A 19,744-nucleotide genomic window follows, 5' to 3' on the forward strand; every position below is an offset into this window, starting at 1 on the left:
TATACTCTATAACAAATTTTGTTATAAGAATACCATATTTTTAGTGTTGGTCAAAAAGATAAGAATTTATATTATATTATATAATATTATATTTGTTACATTGCTGGTGTCATTGAAAAATATATGTTTAGTTTTTTTAATAAGAAAAAGATATGCATAGTTTGTTACAATACAAATGTTTAAATTATATATAAGTATAATTTTTTTAGGCAACTACACTTGTACTTTTAATTAAAATTAAAAGTTTTATAAAAATAATTATACGCATTACACAACACTAACAAAAATTATATGCATTAGCATAACAAAAAAAAAACAGAAAGAGGAACATAAAGTATTACTCTAAACGCTAACGTGTGTATATTTCCGTGGTTGAAGAAAGAGAATAAAAATATTCGGTGTCATTCATTGACAGCGTGAATACAAATATTTGCGAGGTTGTGATGATCAAAAGATATTGAAATTAATATATAAGTGATAAAAAGATAATAAAATTCCTTAAAAAAATAGATAATAAACTTAAATGGAACCTCATTAAAAAATTAAATGGACCGGTTAAAAAAAATAAATAAATAAAATGGAAGAAAAAAGCATATTGAAAAAATAAAACAAAAGGTTGCCGACGGGAGTTGAAGAGAGGTGCTTGTGAAATAAATTGGGGAGAAATAGTTTTTTGAAGTAGCATTCAACAACTTTTGGTTAAAGCTCATTCCATTCAATTTTATGCATTCTAAAAAAAGTACTTTTTTTCGAAGGTACTTTATTGATATTGTGTTTGGCCTAGCTTCTCCTTAAAAACGTAGAAAAGCTGAAAAAAATTCAGGTCAAACGGTACCTTAAACTTAAAAAAATTTAATGACTTTTTGCAGACATATTTAAAATTTTATAAAAGTTTCTAAAAAAAACTTTATAAAAAATTCTTTAAAAAAAATAAGAATTTTTTATCATGAAATAAATTAAATATTAATTTTTAAAACTTTCAAAAGTTATAGATGTCAATAATTGGACATTTTTATCGACGAGATGAAAAAAATATTGGACAAATAAATCATATTTTAAGCTCATTTTTTATAATGTTCTAAACATAATTTAAAAGAAATCATTCAAAAAAAAAATAAATCATTCAAAAATCAGGAATAATTAATCAAGATGCTTTGACCGCATATGTCTCGATCGAGTTTGGATATTTTTTAGTAGGCTTATTTGATCTTATGGTTCCTCAAATAATTTCAAGTTTTCATTTTGGTCTCACAATTAATAAAACATACTTTTTGGTCCCTCAGATTTTGCTCCGTTTGTAAAATAAATTCCGGCTGTCAACTTTAACTCAGATTATGTCTATGATGGACCAACCTTAAGAGTGGTCCATCATAGATCCTATTAATTATTTTAATTTAAACCTTTAGCAAAAGGAGAAAAACCCAAGGGACCAAAATAAATCATTCAAAAATAAAGAATAAATTAATCAAGATGCTTTGACTACATATGTCTCGATCGAGTTTGGATATTTTTTTAGTAATATTGTAGTAAATATATGAAAATTACATAACAAGAAGACAAACAATTGGATGATTGAGTAAAAGAATGACACCAATGATAGATGATTGAGTAAAAGAACAATTTTATTTTATTTTTTTTACAAAAAAGGAATAATTTTATTTGTCGACCGACCAAATCGATAGATAAAGCCACACAAATAAATATGTATTGGTTGACAACATGATTTTAAAAATCATTTTCAATATCTTATTCTTTTAAATAAATTTAAATTTTAACTATACTATATATAGATACAAAATAATTTCAATTTTTATTTTAAAAATATTTAAGAGCATAAAGGATGTGATTTAATTAAGTGTACATGTAAAAAACTTTACACTATTGCCGTATAGAACTTAAATTCAAAATTACTTTTTAAATTATTAAATATAATAAACACCTTTTTATAATAAAAAACAAATGGCCCTACCTTGCCAAAAAAAAATGGCACTAAAATTTCTCGATCACCATGGTTACCTTAGTAATAAGGAACATGCAAATTGAGATGACCTCAAGTTAATTTCTTCAAAATCTCAACCAAAAACCATCACAAAAATTGAGAGATAAAAAAGTAACAGATTCAATTTTAACACTTTAGATAATAATTTAAGCACAAAGGAAGGGGCCAATGAGAATAAAAAGTTATTAAGAGGTTATGAAAAGTTTAGGAGAGGAATGAAGTGGAGGGATTATTTTTCATGTTTAAATTATATATTAAAAGACGCCATTTAGGAGAGAAATGAAGTGGAGGGATTACTTTTCATTTTCAAGGAGGACAACAAGCCTTTCTACAGAAGTGAAAATAAATCAAAAAGCACATAAACCTTAATGGAATAAGCCAGCAACAATAAACTTTCAAGGGATGAAAGAGTTTATCATAAGTTAATGGCTTAAATATGCAATTTATCCCTGTAATTTGGCGCGTTTTGATTTTTGTCCTTGTAAAAAAAAATTAAAAAAACTAATTTCCAATTTTGAAAATTATATTTTCAAAAGTTTTAAATTTTGAGATTATATAATTTTTAATTTTATTTTTCAAACATTTATTTCCAGATTTTAAAAAAACTAATTTCCAATTTTTCTTCATATTTATAAAAAAATTGGAAATTTTTATGTTTTTTTAATTTTAAATTATTTAAAAAAATAATAATGACATGAACGGCCAGGGCCACGTGGCAAAAGCTATCCCATGTCAGCAAAAAAATGGGATCAGAGACCTTTTTAAAACAAAAAAATTTACAGGGATGTTTTTAATTTTGTCGGAGTGAGAGGTGAAGATCATCATCTTCTTCTTTATACCATTCATTTCCATTTGTTTGCTATTCTCATTCTCAATTTCAATACATCCAACTGTTCTCTAATTCAATTTCATTTTCAACTTCAATTTCTAACAACCACCCATATTCTCAATTTGTGAAATTGAAACATGAAAGAAAGAGGTATTGTGGTGAATCTGGTGATTATAACATGGAAGCAAGTATTGGAGTCGGTACCAAATTGAAACCAGATACTTCATATATGTCTTCTAGTCATAAACAATACAGAATGCAAGAAAGTAACAAGCGATGCTTGGTGCGTTGGCGAGGAGCTGGCTGCGGTTGAACTGTGACGCAACATCCCTCAAAGGTGTGCTGCCATGAACACCAAACTGCACCACTGGTAACATGAGGGTTATCATGTTATTAAAAATTAGATTCTATAGCAATATCAGAACAAGAAATTCTAATATATATTAACTTACAAAAATATTACTATTGTCAAATCGTTAACAATATCCAATGCATAATCATAGTCATACAACAATACAATCAAATCAAAACCATCATAAGAAAATGATCATACAATATATTATATAGCATACATGTATTATCACAAATTCAAACAAGTAAATTGTCGTAGAGAAACTTACTTTCAACAATACAAAACCAAGCTTTCAACATACTCTTTGCCATTGGACAGCCAATGTCCATTGATTCTCTCTACTCTCTTATCTCTCAAATTAAACAGAATTGCTTCAAGTTCATCATGGTTAGTCAATAGTAGTGTACCACTCTTCTTCGAAACACATAATGGCAACCAATGCGAGGACATGTTTGGAGAAATTGAGTCTATATCTATTTGAAGATTATGATAACTAATTCTAAGAAATTGAGTCCAAGACTCTTCCACTCCAAATTCCTTCATTTGCCATATAACAAAATGAGTTTGTTCAAAATCATGAGAAAAACAAAGACAATCCTCTAACACGCTTAGATTTGGCATAAGAAATGGCACCTGATCAAATCCTTGAGGAGGTCGCAACTGAGTATATTTCTCAGTGCCAAAATCAAGTGAAATAATCACAAATTGCTTGATTGTAATATCTTTGCAATCATAATATTTAGTGGTGTAATTACGAATTGCCACCAAAATAACACTGCCACTCAGATGGACAACAGCCGAGTAATGACGACTAGCCACAGGAGAATTTTGAATGCTTCTCCAAACATTATTGCCTATACTGAAAACTCTTACGATTGTTGTATCTAGAATGAAATACACCGCTTTATAAGTGTTGCTTGAATTATCATAACCGAAAGCAAACTTTAACCTGTGGAAATTAAACAAACTTATGTCGCTATCACCATCACCAAGACACCCTAATTTGTCTGATAGTGTCTTTGTGGCCGGGTTCCAAAATCGTAAAAACATATCTTTATAATAACATGAACCATCAAAGCTAATACCACCAAGCAAGCAAAGCAATCCATTGCACGAACCAACAATACCGAGGCAGCCCTTGTCTTTAAGTTGATAGTAAGAATCATTGTTTGGAAGGTTAATAACGTCCGAAGGGTTCTCAAACAAGCGACAAATGGTGAATGTTAGGGCCTCGGTTGCATAGATGGAAGTTACAAATGCGAGGTCGGGTTTTTGTGAAGATCGATAAAGGTGAAATTTGACGAAAGTAGGATCTTCGACGATGGATTTCCAGGACTTACACACAGATCTTAGTTGCATGAGAGATTTGACCGGAAGGAAGGAAAGCACTTCTGCGATAAGCTCGTCAGGGAGGATTGCCGGAGATGCGTTGGGAGGAGGACAAGGCTGAGATGGCGGGAGGAGATCCATGTCAAAGTTTACTGGCAGCATGGTGGTGCTGCACCGTAAGAGATTGGAGTTGAAACCCTAATAACAGGAAAACTAAGGAATTTGTTTTTTAAGGAACCAAAGAGAATTTGTTGTTATTTTTGTTATGCATTTGGAATTTTTGACTAAAATAAGGCTTTTTTTTTTTTGGGTAACTTCTACTACTATGTAGGGTTATTTCTTCCTTAAAAAAGGTGGCAACTAGGCTACCCATGAAAGCACATATTCATGAACTATCTTGACCCCACAAATAAATTGTTCATTTTCATTGGTTGGTGAGTAAATTACCCACCATTCTTCAAAGGTAATTTAGAAAAAACCTTAAAAAAAATATAGTCCAGTTCTTCTTAAAAAAAAATCTAGTCCAGTAATTACTACTATAAGAACTAGCGGGTCTGTCCGCTCTTTCTACTGCGCTAACGCATGTCATTATTTTATTATGTTTGTTTGCATAATTTTGATTTAAATTTTTAAATTTTTAAATATTAATGAAAATTATTGATATATTGATTTATAAACAAAATATTGTCAAGACATATAACAATTATTTATCAACTCAACATATTTTAGTTTGCCTGCATATAAAATAAAGATAAAACAATGATTTTTTATTGTTTATTCTAATAGTAATTAGTAACATCATAACATAAATGTATAAATTACATGTTATGTAAAAGAAACATTGATATGATTGCGATAAAAGAATATCTTTAAAAACTATATTTTTCGTAAATCTTCATCTTCTCCTTCTATTTTCCCTACTTTAATGATAACTTTTGTTGAATTTTGAGAAACTCCTCTTGATAAAGCTACATATAATTGACCATGACTGAAAACATGTCGTGGAAGATAGATTCCGACATTGGGAATGGTCTGCCCTTGTGACTTATTTATGGTAATAGCAAAACTTAGTCTAACGGAAAACTGTTTTCAACTAAGCACAAAGGGAAGTTATGAACTCACATTTGTTTTTAATTTAATTATGGGAAAGAATGCTTTTTTTTCCAGCATTGCTTCCTGTTAGGACTTCCACATCCAACATATTCTTAAATAAACCACGACATAACAATCATGTCCCATTACACAACCCATATCGAGGGTCTATGTTTCGCAACAACATCAAAGGTGCACCTTTTTTTACCTTTAAATACGGTGGGATACTTCCTTGAGCAATTGAGTTTAAGAATTCATGTTGATATAAGTTATGAGTATCCCCTTCAACCTCGTCAAATGACAACAAAGTATGTTCTTCTCCTGAAAAATGATGATAATTAAAGTCCAATTTTTAACATTATTTTTTGCTCAAGTTTGTTACTAATATTTTTTTTAGAGGATTTAAAGTTCAATCTTTAACATTATATTTTGCTTATGTTCGTTACTAATCTTTTTTTCATAGGATTTAAAGTCCAATCTTTAACATTATTTTTTGCTCACGTTTGATACTAATCTTTTCTTTAGAGGATTTAAAGTCAAATCTTTAACATTATTTTTTGCTCTCGTTTTTGTCACTAATCTTGTTTTTAGAGGATTTATAGTCTAATCTTTAACAATATTTTTTTAGAGGCTTTAAAGTCTAATCTTTAAATATTTTTTGCTCACGTTTGTTAATAATCTTTTTTTTGGAGGATTTAAAGTCTAATATTTAAAATTATTTTTAGCTCACGTTTGTTACTAATATTTTTTTAGGGGATTTAAAGTTCAATCTTTACCATTAATTTTTGCTCACGTTTGTTACAATATTTTTTTAGAGGCTTTAAAGTCCAATTTTTTGACAATATTTTTTGCTCACGTTTGTTACTAATCTTTGTTTAAAGTATTTAAAGTCCAATCTTTAACATTATTTTTTGCTCTCCAATCTTTAACATTATTTTTTGCTCTCGTTTTTCTCACTAATCTTGTTTTTAGAGGATTTATAGTCTAATCTTTAACAATATTTTTTTAGAGGCTTTAAAGTCCAATCTTTAACAATATTTTTTGCTCACGTTTGTTAATAATTTTTTTTTTAGAGGATTTAAAGTCTAATATTTAAAATTATTTTTAGCTCATGTTTGTTACTAATATTTTTTTAGTAGATTTAAAGTTCAATCTTTACCATTAATTTTTGCTCACGTTTGTTACAATATTTTTTTAGAGGCTTTAAAGTCCAATTTTTTGACAATATTTTTTGCTCACGTTTGTTACTAATCTTTGTTTAGAGTATTTAAAGTCCAATCTTTAACCTTTTTTTTTTGCTCTCCAATCTTTAACATTATTTTTAGCTCACGTTTGTTACTAATATTTTTTTAGAGGATTTATAGTCTAATCTTTAACAATATTTTTTGCTCACGTTTGTTACTAATATTTTTTAGAGGCTTTAAAGTCCAATCTTTAACAATACTTTTTGCTCACGTTTGTTACTAATATTGTTTTAGAGGATTTAAAGTCCAACTTTTAACATTATTTTTAGCTCACGTTTGTTACTAATATTTTTTTAGTGGATTTGAAGTTCAATCTTTACCATTATTTTTTGTTCACGTTTGTTACAGTTGATCAACGGCTATAAGGAAGAGTAACTTATATTAACAAAATAATATGGACATACTGTTTTTTTGTGGAAGGGATATGAAAATACTTGGTAATCTTTGTCGGCTGTATTAAGGGGAACAACACAGATGTACAGCATAAAAGCGGATGATAAGAAAATAACATGAGTTTTTGTTTTGTGCTAGTTTTTTGTGAGTTTGATCTTTGGTTAACGGAGGTAAAAGAGAGTTAACGGAGACGATTAGTGGCATGAATTACTAATCCATGTGTTATTTTATAATTGGCTATTTGTATTTAAAATGAATATTACTAATCCACGTGTTATTTTGTAATTGGCTATTTGTAATTAAAATTAAGGGTATTTTGGAAAAGAAAAGTTCAACCCAAATGTATGCTGAAAGGGGTAGTTTTCTTTATATATAGTATAGATATCAATCTACAATAAAATTATATAATTCTTGTCAAAAAATTAATTTTTAATTTTTTTTTACCAATGTTTTTTATTAAATAGTTAACCTTCTTAAGCTTATAATATTTTTAATTTTATGGGTGTAATGGTCATTTCATAGATCTACTTTACTATATTAACATTATTGTCCAACAAATTCATTGATGTGTCCTCAGTTTATTAGTTAATGACCCCAATTTAATGACTTATATTTTTTTTTTTGGTGAAGAATTTAATGACTTATATGATCATTTGCAATACATAATCTTTAAAAATCGATAACAAAAATCTTTAAAAAACGGTTATAATAGAAAAATGAGTAGTTTGAAGTGATATGTTATGATTGCTTTTGTATATGAAGTGCGAGTAATATTCCACCATGAATAAAAAAAAAAAAATTTGCACACTTTATAAATGAGAGAAGTCATAAACCTAACGTCTAAATTTGAGTTAAAGTGTGATGTCTTTCTCCCTATATGCAGTGGCGGCGTCAGAAAAAAAGGTTTGGGGGGGCCACTAAATTATGAAGGTTTTTTTTCTAGTATAAATGTTAATTGAAACCAGTTTTAGTTGAGAGACAATGTAAAGGAGGTTTGAAACCCCCCACAAATTAGAAGGGCTGTAAACCTCTACTAATCAGCCAAGCATAGACATGACAAAAATCATGTATATATACTACTTGTGGAACCGCCGATGAAATCTAAAACCATTGAAAAATTATTTAAAATCTCTCATAATTGATTTATGATTTTTTATTTTTTTTGTTTTTTTGGGTTGGCCACTACACCACTTAACAGAGATTTGAATGTGTCGAAAACAAAAAATGTCGAAAAATTGTTTAAAATCTCGCAGAATAGACCTATAATTGTTAATTTTTAATTTTTCTGGGTGGGTCGTGACCCACCCCAGCTCATGAAGGGTTTCGCCTATGCTTATATGATAGTTCAAGGTTCGATATGATGATCCCCAAACCTCTCATGACCCAAAACTACTTTGAATGAGTTGTGGTTAATTAAGGCATTTGGTTTCTCAAATTCTCTTGTTTCAATGAAGTCAAGATCCTCTCCATTTTAGTTTTCTTTCATTTCTTCAATTTAGAAAGATAAATTAAAGATAGAATAAAATTTTAAAATAATTAATAATGATAGGACCCACTTGTTGATAAAACTCGTACTCTATATTTTATGTGTATCTCTATATAAATGACAATCTACAATCAAACAATTCATATAGAAGTCATGTATTGGGTGTTCCTAAGAAATATTTTTGTTCCGGCCTATTTCATCAAGATTATCTTTGTTTATGTACTTTATGATATTTTTCACTTCTGATGTTGTCTTCCTTCGAATCATGCTACACTTAATTCTTGATACACACGTCTTTGGACAAAGTTGATACACGTCGGTGTTTTTCACCATTTATACTACGCAGAGTTTGAAATTTTTCCCTCAAGAGTATTGTCTAGATTATTTGTATTTTAAAATGATTCTTAGTTTACCCATTTAAAGTCCTTCCCCTCGAGTTTGGTACTTTCTACCTTAGGAAAACCCTTCCCTATGGAACTAATATCAATGTTGATTCCATTAAGACAAAATACCAGACATACCGACCTAACACAAACACTGACACATAAGTCTAAGATTTTCTATCTCTCTTTAAAAACTTCAATAATCCAACAAGATTAAGAGTTTACATAATTTAATGTTTGTTTACACTTCAGACTCAAAGAGTGGTAAACAAAAATAATCACATAATTTTTCTAAACACTTAGGCTTTGTTAGCCAGTTTGGAGGGGATGCGTTTTGAAAAAAAGAAAGTGCAAGTGAAAGAAATAGAGGACATTGAAAGGGGGGTTATGAGATGTTAATTTTTCTTCATAATACAAAACATTTCTCATTTAAGGGAACTAAAAAGTTGTATTGGATGAGGTTTTAGGGGAGTTTTGGAGGGTTTATATGAATTTTTTAAATTTAATATATGTTGTTATAATATTCTTAATATTAAAAATATATGAATCATATGCATATCGTGCTCTAAAAAAACACTATTTCAAAAAAATATGAAAGATTTCTCCATTTCCCTATATATTTCTCACCCCCTAAAAACCTCCGTTCCCCCTCCCCTCCAAACTCTCAAACAAAGGCGAAAGAAATTCTAAGATGAAAGTTTATAAGAATTTTTATAAGTTTTTTTCGCTATAATTTGATTAGAGTTTTGACACAATTGAAAGCGTGTAGTTCTCTATATTTCTTTAAACACTTAGGGTTTTTTTATAGAAATTTGAATAGAATCATTGTTTGAAGATCGTGTCCGTCTAAAAACAAACAGCTTTGACATATATGAAGAAAAAAAATATTGAAATTTCCAAAGAAATAAAAATCTTAAATTTATGGACTCAAATGAAAATCAAATTTGAAAAATTGTAAAAAAAAAAATGAAATTCAAAAATAAATATTAAATTTATTGAAACAAATTATGTTAAATTAAATTAGACACTAACCAAGTCTACCAAAAACCACTAAAAAAAACTCTACCAAAAATTGTTAAGTAGGACACTTTCATCTTAGTTCAAACAATAACATAAAGTTTTTGCAACTGAGTTTTGGCAAAAACTAGAAAAATCACCCCATATGGGAAAAAGAGTAGGCTTAAAGTTTTTGCAACTGTGTTGTTGACAAGAAAAATCTACTAGTAGAGTTGGGCATCGTCGTAATTGCAAATGAACTGCAGGATCACTACAACTCTTGAGAATCAGTTTGTAAGTTTGGATTATTACAAGGGAGAAAGAAGCAAAAGCACAAAAGAAGGTTGTGATGTGTTTTGCAACAAGAGAGTGAAGTGTCTGTGTGTGTATAATAAGATGAGGCAAACAATGTTTGTTTGGTTTTACGTCAATAAAAATTGACTTTGGGTAAATTTATTTTGTAAAATTAATGTCATATGATTTATGTTGTCCATAAAGCTTAACTAAATTGTCAATTGTTAGGTTGAATATTTCTCCAAGTTCGAACCTGGAACCTCACAATGTGCGTGAATTTCAGTTTGTTCAGGATTTTAGTTGTCTAAACATGGGTATTTCACAGTAGATATTGCTCTGGCTACCATTACCATTACCATTACCAAAAATGTATCACAGTTATTGTTTTTGCACCAAAGCAAAATGGAAGCCAGAGCTTTCATATTTACTTGGCGTGATATAACACCGACAGAATATATAGATTGGTACATAAGTTGGAAACAACTAAAATTCGAGCGATATCACTTGTCTATACAAATATTTTCACCATTTTTCAACCGAGTCTCCTATTGAGTCTACCCTGTAATCTCACCAGTCACCAGAGAACTTCCTCTGCCGAGATTGATAATAGCTCCGGCGTATATGAAAGCTTCCTGTATACACTATATTGATTGAATATACATCAATTTGGTTTACACCAGATCACTTAAGCAATGGAGATACTCTGTTTTTATGTAATCACCTCTTTTGGAAGTTATTTTAAGAGGTTATCATCAATATCCATAAATAAACAAGTATTCTATGTTTAGTAAAGTAGAAGGCCAGTTGAAGGATTTTACTGTGGTAAGAAGTACCAAGCTCATGCTAAAGCAACATTTTATAATACAAACAAGTCAAAGAGAATACTCATTGAGAGGAGGAAGTTTTCAATTCAGTGCCTAAATTAATACATCCATTTTACTCCAAACGAATGTGATGGAGCAGAATATGGGAATTTGAAATTCAAGTTTTATCCCCAACATTGTTGGGGGAGAAAGCTTATGTGGCGTATAATGTGTACCATGGCGTCATTGCAGCAAAATAGTTGGCGAATTTAGATATTTACTCTATTTAATATCAAGCATGCATAACAGATAATTGTAATATTTAATATGATGATATGATGAACTCCTCGATTAAAAGTTAAAACCATGTTACCGGAAATAAAATAAATAAAAAAGAAGATTACAACCATAAAAAAAGGTGAAAAAAGGAATATAATATAAACAAAGGAAAAATAATTTCAACTGCACCACTCCCAGACAATCAAAAATCACATAAACAAAGAATCCTGATGGAATAAGCCAGCAGCGATAAGTTTTCAAAGGATGGAAGAATTTATCATAAAAACAAGCTATGAGGATAAAATTGCTGAGTTATAACAAACACAAGGTGGAAGAACAAGAATGTCATCATTATAGATTAGTATGTGCAACCAACAAATAGTGTTTCTTGGGAAAATACAACTAACTTGTTATGAACTGGCTGCCATATTACCTCTACAATTGAGCTTGTCAATATCACACTTTCAACAAATAATGTACTATTGATAAAATCACGGCGAGTCTTATTTATTTGATCTTCATTGAAAATGAATGGATCGAAAAGATGGTATACAGTCAAGTATATAGTCAAAATCCCCTAAACTTTGTTAACAGAAGAAAAAACCACATCATTTTGGAATAATAAAAATCAATAGCCACAATCGCTACTAAACTACATAGGAAAAACCATTACCATTTTCAAACCTGTATCACAACTAAAATTCAATCAATATCACTTGTCTACAAAAATAAGTTGAGAAGATCCAAGCGGAAACCAAATACATCATTATAGATTTATGTTTCGCATAGATGACTTATTCATTCAGGTCATGTTGAAACAGACATTGGAACACAAAAATTTGCGGACCAAAATGCCTTAATAAACCACAACTCATTCGAAGTAGAAAACACTCATAACAATCCATACATGTTGACAGTACATATATTTGTGAAGTAAGATGAACTAATTCACAAGATAGCATGAAACCAAGATGAATTAACCATATCACTTCGTATATGTCAACTAGGCAAAATAAAAAACAAAAAAATGCAAGAAAGTGATTAGAGATGCTTTGTGAAGAGCTGACCGACGTTGAATTGTGCCGCAACAGCCTTCAAAGTTGCTGTCATGAATACCAACCTGCACCACATGTTAATAAGAATAAGATTCTATAAATAAGTCTTGCTTCCCTGATTTTGCTATAATCCAAAAGGATTGTGATTTTTCAACATCAACTCTTTTGAGCTGCTAGAAGCAGATAGTGAACTTCCTCCAAGGGAGGCTAGGCTAGTTGGCAAGGATCTTGCCCTCATTTCAAATGGGGATGCCTTACTGGAGGAACAGGAACTTTCTATGCATTCAGCTGATGTGCTTATTGCCACTGCAGAACCTGTCCTAGAGGTTTCCAGGGGGACTGCTTGTTTAGAACCAGGGATCATATGGCTTCACTGCAGAGTCTCAACTCTCGGGTTTTATTTCCAATCAAGCTTGCTGTTCCTATTACCTCAATGATGAAGATTTAGGTCCTGATAAAAGCAAAGTGCAATCTTCTGGTGGTTCCAGCAATCACACAGCTGCTAGTCTTAAAAGTGTTAAAATATTAAGCAAATTTTGGGGGGGACATGGTAGATGATGACACTGCTACTGACAGTACTATGGAACCTGATTTTGACACAGAAAAACAGGTGGCTGCTATGAAGACACGCAGTGATGTTGAGAAGTACTTAGCTAAGCAATATGAGCTGGCCAGTCAAGTTAAACCTGGCAAGAAAACTAAGAAGCAAAAGAGTCCTAAAAATCAAGTTGGTACTAGTTCTGCGGGGATCAGAACTCGTTCGAAAAAAGGCCAAAACAACAATATTTCTCCTTGTGTTGGTTGTGAAAAGTAGATGTTACCACATACATAAGGAAGGCAACTTGGCTGCAGATTGCTTTGGCCAAAATTTAGCTATGTTTCCATTGATAAATAGGGATAGTTTTCATTTACTGTGCTCTAGTTTCTGTTTGTAATGTGTCTTCTTGGTCAAGGGTTCAGTCCCTAACCTGCTTCTTTAGTGCTTTTCTTGCTGGATTAAAAAAAAAAGTCTTGCTTCCCTGATCAACTTGGATATGCTTTCAGGGGCAGAGCTGGAGGCAGACATTTCACTCTACAGGGTCCAATTTATAAGCACTATTGTATGAAGATTAAAAAGACAAAATTATATAACAGTGCTGATTGTAAGTATTTTAATGTGGGATGAAGAAACTGTATTTTCACCCCACATTGGTTCTCTCTTTTCTTTTTCTTTTTTTCTTTCACTTCACTGCCTTTTTTAAGAGAGCTCACTTGTTATTTGTTTTAGGTCTTAATTTCTGTAAGGACCACGTCTCTACTTTTTCTTCTAAAGTAACATAATATACTTTTCTTGTGTATGGTTAATATATTATTAGTAAAAAATATGAAAAAATTTCATGCCCCTCGATCTATACTTTGTGTAAACTAAATCAGAACAAGAAATTCCAATATATATTAACTCGCAAAAATATCTAATGTGTTATTGTCAAACTGTTAACAATAGTCAACACATAATCATACGATAATACAATCAAATCAAAGCCATCATAAGAAAATGATCACAGAACATATTATATGATATATCATACATGAATTACACAAATTCAAACAAGTAAATTGTTGTAGAGAAACTTACTTTCAACAATACGAAACCAAGCTTTCAACCTACTCTTTGTCATTGGACAGCCGGTGTCCATTGATTCTCTGCACCCTGTTATCTCTCCAATTAAAGAGAATTGCTCGGTTTTCATGACAGTTAGTCAACAGTAGTGTACCACTCTTCTCCGAAACACATAATGGCAACCGATACAAGGACATGTCTTCAAAACTATCATCTAAATCAATTTGAAGATTAAGATAACTAATTTTAAGAAATCGAGTCCAGGACTCTTCCACTCCAAATTCCTTCATTTGCCATATAACAAAATGAGTTTGTTGAAAATCATGAGAAAAACAAAGACAATCCTGTAACACACTTACATTTGGCACAAGAAATGGCACTTGATCAAACCCTTGAGGAGGCCGCATTTGAGTATATTTCTCAATGCCCAAGTCAAGCGACATAACCACAAATTGCTCGATTGTAAAATCCTCGCAATCATAATCATCATAACCATTGTAATTCTGAATTGTCAACCAAAAAACACTACCACTCAAATGGACAAACCCTGACACATGATGAATAACCACAGGTGAATTTTCAATCTTTCTCCAAACATTATCGCCTAAACTAAAAACTCTTGCAGATGTTGTCCCCACAATAAAATACACAACCTTATAAGTGTCGCTTGAATTAACATAACCAAACACAAACTTTAACAAATCGCCTTTACCAGGGAAACAACTTGGATCGTTATTAACACCATCACCACAATACCCTACTTTCTTTGATATTTTCCTACTTGCCGGGTTCCAAAATCGAATAGAAATATCCATATGACCACAAGAGTCGTTGATTTTTAGACCAAACAAGCAAAGCAAACCATTGCAGGAACCAATAATATGGACACAGTCCTTGTCCTTCAGTTGATAGTAAGGATCATCGTCAGAAAGGTTTATAATCACCGGAGGGTTCTCTAACAAGCGAAAAACGGTGAACGATACAGTGCAGGTGGATTCGAGTGTCCATAACGTGATTCTGGCGGAAGATACAAATGTGAGGTCGGGTTTTTGTGAAGATCGATTAAGGTGCAGTTTGACGAAAGTGGGATGGTCGATGATGGATTTCCAGAGAATATTAATGAATCTATTTTTCGACTCTTGTCTTGACTTTTCTGTTGCAAAGAAACAAATTTATCAAAATGATATAATAATAGTAATTTAAACTCATAATGAAACAAATCCACAATTAACAATGGTATTGTAGCAAATGACAACATATATTTTGATACTGAAGTGATCAAATTGTTTAATACTTTAACAAGCACAATTTATAATCATAATCAACTTATTCACAATATTGTCCCTACATACAAAATCATTTTTATTCTGTTTCAACAAAATAACAGAGTAAATCCATCAAATATTATCCTAGTCAACAACATTAGTAAAAGTTCATATCCAAATTCATCGAATCATAAATCAAATGGCATCATCAATTTAAAATCTGAATTACAATAACATAATTACGTTTTCAGTGTTGATTAGGGTTATGGGAAAATTGAAGTTGAAAAACAAATCAAAAATCAAATTCGTCAACAAACAAGAGGTATTCGAAGTAGTATCATTACTAAACAGACGAAGAAACAAAATCAGAATCAGAGAGAAGAGAAGATGCGTTGCAGATTGGAGTTGAAACCCAAAAGCGCTTCACCGCGCTTTCTCTATGCTAAAAGTGATTCTGTTGAAGTTGTTTGGTTTGCACAAATCTAAGCGCTTCTGCTACCTAAAATCAATTCTAGCTGAAGCTATAACTTTGTTAAACTTCATTTTGGAAACATTGTGTCAGCACAACTAATGTTTACATTGGTTAGGATAAAATCACATCTTCAGCAGGCTTGCCCGAGTGGTCTAAGGGGGTAGACTTAAGACCTACTGCACTGAGTGCGCGTGGGTTCAAACCCCACAGCCTGCATAATTTTTTTTTTTTATGCAACAAAAATTAATCATAAAAGAAAAATTTATCAAAAAAAAAAAGGTTTAATAGTAGTTTTAGTCCCTTAATTTTTTCAAAGTTGCGATTTTGGCCCCTAAGAAAAAAAATCACAAAACCGCCCCCTAAGTTAGATGCCATATGTTATTATTTTTTTTACCAAAAATTGGCCTTGGGGCCAAAACTTCTACGATTGCAAAACTTAGGGGCGGTTTTGTAGTTTTTTTTCGTAGGGGGCGAAAACTGCTATTAAGCAAAATAAAACTATCTATCTACTAACAATATATAAAAACCGAGGTACAGCAAAACTTCATAATCGTTCTTATTAAAACTCATAGTCTCCTTAATTTTATGTGCATAACAGTCATTTCACAAAATTTAATTTAATTTTTTAAATAAATTATTGTGGATAATGGTTTTCAACTAACAATATATAAAAATCGAAGTACATCAAAATTCATAATCGTCTTCATTAATACGCATAGTCTCCTTAATTTTATATGCATAACAGTCATTTCGCAAAATTTAATTTATTTGTTTTTTATTTATTATTTTATTTTAAATAAAACCGAAATACAACAAAATTTCATAATCGTCTTTGTTAAAACTCATAGTCTCCTTAATTTTATGTGCATAACAGTCATTTTGCAAAATTTAATTTATTTGTTTTTTAAGTAAATAATTATGGATGATGGTTTGCAACAAATTTTTGGATAACTATGAAGTAAATAATAACTAATTACAAGGTGTAACCAAATTTTCCTATAACAAATAAAAAAAACAGTAACCAAAATCTTCAAAATCAATTTCAACGCTATAAAAAAAAGTGTAACTAAATTCCTCAAAATAATTTAGTATTCTAATACGTTGTCTTAGATCAGATAACTAAAAAAGATAACTAAAACCTTCATATGTTGGACTTATATGTAGCATAAATTCTTAGCGTATGATAGCTTAATTAACATGAATTTTAGATTTAGTGAAGTTTAATTCACATGAAATTTACTCTAAAACTATGATGAAGTAATACAAAGACGAACACTTGTCACCGCACCGACACAAACACATCGACATCGATTTTTTAATAGAAAATGACATAATTCAATATTCAGTAGAAAATAAGTCTCGGTGTCGAACACTGGAACGCAACTTCAATTAGAGGTCTCTGTGCAAAAGAGTTCGGGAATGAATACATGTCATTGCCTTTACTCTTTTGTATTATCAAATTAATTTTTTTGGGGCGTTGGTTACCTTGGGTAATAAAAAAGAATCCACATGTTTTTTTGGTTTATCCATTTACTGCCAAGTCTATTGCTGAGGTATTTGTCAAAGAAGTGGTGAAGCTGCATGGAATTCCTAGCTCAATAGTCAGTGACAGGGACCCCATATTTGTCAGTCATTTCTGGATGGAGTTATTTAAATTATAGGGAACTAAGTTGAAAATTAGCTATGCTTATCATCCTGAAACGGATGGGCAGACTGAGGTTATCAACAAATGCTTTGAGAGTTATTTGAGGTGTTTCTCCTCTGATAATCCTAAGACTTGGTCCATTTGGCTGCCTTGGGCAGAATTCTGGTACAATACCACCTTTCATATCTATATTGGGAAAACCCTATTTGAGGTGGTGTATGGGAGGCAGGCGCCTCCAATAGTTAAGTTCCTGACTAATGAAAATAAAGTGGTTGTTGTAGCTTTAGAACTGCAGGATAGGGATGAGGCTTTGAGTCAGTTGAAAAAGCATCTGTTGAAGGCTCAGGAGCAGATATCCAGTTATGCTAACAAAAAGGAGGAAGGATTTATGTTTTAAAGAAGGATAGTGGGTTTTTCTCAAGCTTAGACCCCACATGCAACAATCTATAGTAAGAAGGATAAATCAAAAGCTTGCTGCTAGATACTATGGCCCTTTTCAGATTGAGAAAAGGATTGGGGAAGTAGCTCATAAACTAAAGCTGCCTGATAAGTAAAAAATACACTCTGTATTTCATGTATCATTGCTCAAAAAGGTTGTGGGGAACTACCAGGTGCAAGACCAATTACCTAAGGAATTGGAAATTGATGATAATGAGGATGTGTATCCTGAACAGGTACTGGGCTCCATAGTTGTCAGACAAGGAGATACTAAAGTGCATCAGAGTTTGATCAAATGGAAGCATAAGTCAGTAGAAGATGTCACATGGGAGGACAATGAGTTGCTGAAGGGCCAGTTTCTTGACTTTAGCCTTGAGGACAAGGTTGTTCTTAAGGAGGGTGGAATTGATAGAACATGACTACTGAAGTGGGCCTTGAATATGGGCCTAAGCCAAGAGTCTGGAAGGTTTATAGTAGAAAGAAGACAAAAGCAGATAAGGAGGGTGACGTGGCAAAGAAGGCATGAGAGTCACTTGCTGGCTACTTAAGCAGAGAGAATAGAAGGATTATGTATTGATTTTGTGGGGTCACCTAGAGTGATTTGGGGAGCCTGTGTGCTTTTGGGATTGGTAGTACTACTACCAATTGTTTCTGTTATTTTCTTTCTCTGTTATTCATGTACATATGGATCTCAGATTATCAAATACAAATTTTATCACCATTTCATATCATTATTCATTTCTCTTTTTGTTCTTTGGTATTAAAACCCATCAAAGTCAAAGTGTTCATCAAAACTACAGTAAAGGTTCTACAAGTTCTGTCGTACATTCACAAACCAATAGTGGGTTCAATATTGAAGCAAGTACAAGTCATAATCTTGGAGCCAAAAATCAACAGTTCAATCATATTGGTAATATGGGTATCAATTTGTGTAGAAGATTTGACAGCACATCATCTAATACAACCCCATCTTCATCAAACACATTTCACCTAACAACATCTCATGAAAATCCATTTTTTGATGATAACAGTAGAGACGATTATATATACAATGATTTTGAAGGTATGAATTAAACATTGGAATTCATATGGACAATCGCTATGTTCTTTTGTATATTCCTAGGTTGCTTCTAAAGTATCAAGCACACATTAACATGGAATGGTGCAATCATAGTACTTCAATTAAGTACTTATTCAGATACATCAACAAAGGTTATGAAAGAACCACTGCTGCTATTGTACCAACTAAAGATGGAAATGGCAATTAACAAGGACATATTGATGAGATAAAACATTACATTGATTGTAGATATGATTCCCTTAGCGAAGCATTCTGAAGGATTTATTCATTCCAAATACATGGGAGGAAACCAGTTGTTTAAAGATTGTTCTTTCACTGTGAGGATGATAATTCTATATACAATAAAGATTATGAGAAAAATTAAAGATGTCCTTTTGAAATCGAGTATGGCAGAATCAATGTTCACAACATGGTTTGAAGCAAATATGAATTATCATGAAGCTCGAGGGTCAACTTACAGTAAATTTGTTTCAAAGTTTGTGTATGTGAAGAAGAAAAAAAGAGTGGAAACCTCGGAAAAAAAGGATACACAATTGGTAGGGTAATGTGGGTTCCTCCATGCATAGGTGAATTGTAATATTTGAGGATGATGTTGACCCATGTCAAAGGACCATTCAGTTATGATGACATAAAGACTGTGAAGAACTTCTTATATGATAGCTTCCGTGATGCATGCTTTGATTTGGGATATGTTGGAGATGATAAGGAA

General features: G+C 31.5%; 2 protein-coding genes and 1 non-coding gene across 3 annotated transcripts; 1 reads left to right on the forward strand and 2 right to left on the reverse strand.

The window, feature by feature from the left end:
* Window positions 1-3,450: 3,450 nt before the first annotated feature.
* Window positions 3,451-4,671, reverse strand: LOC25491814 (F-box/kelch-repeat protein At3g23880). Its single transcript, XM_024780455.1, has one exon. The coding sequence runs from the start codon at window positions 4,669-4,671 to the stop codon at window positions 3,451-3,453; it is 1,221 nt and encodes a 406-aa protein (XP_024636223.1).
* A 9,507-nt stretch (window positions 4,672-14,178) lies between these two features.
* On the reverse strand, window positions 14,179-17,700 carry LOC11431408 (F-box/kelch-repeat protein At3g23880). The gene is made up of 2 exons (XM_039832627.1): window positions 17,586-17,700; window positions 14,179-15,287 (listed from the first exon to the last, which is right to left on the reverse strand). Exons 1-2 carry the CDS (start codon window positions 17,698-17,700, stop codon window positions 14,179-14,181), a joined length of 1,224 nt encoding a protein of 407 aa, XP_039688561.1.
* TRNAL-UAA (transfer RNA leucine (anticodon UAA)) lies at window positions 16,005-16,087 on the forward strand. The gene has a single exon. It is a non-coding gene; the product is annotated as a tRNA-Leu (tRNA).
* Window positions 17,701-19,744: the final 2,044 nt, after the last annotated feature.

Source organism: Medicago truncatula, chromosome 4, assembly GCF_003473485.1.
Source record: "Medicago truncatula cultivar Jemalong A17 chromosome 4, MtrunA17r5.0-ANR, whole genome shotgun sequence".
Lineage (NCBI taxonomy): Eukaryota > Viridiplantae > Streptophyta > Magnoliopsida > Fabales > Fabaceae > Medicago > Medicago truncatula.

Coding starts and splice junctions, on each gene's coding strand:
- LOC25491814 (XM_024780455.1), bottom strand. CDS start 4,671: ATGCTGCCAGTAAACTTTGACATGGATCTCCTCCCGCCATCTCAGCCT.
- LOC11431408 (XM_039832627.1), bottom strand. CDS start 17,700: ATGAAAGGTGGTATTGTACCAGAATTCTGCCCAAGGCAGCCAAATGGA. Junction 15,288..17,585: donor AGCATTTGTTGATAACCTCA/GTCTGCCCATCC, acceptor TCTTTGCAACAG/AAAAGTCAAGACAAGAGTCG.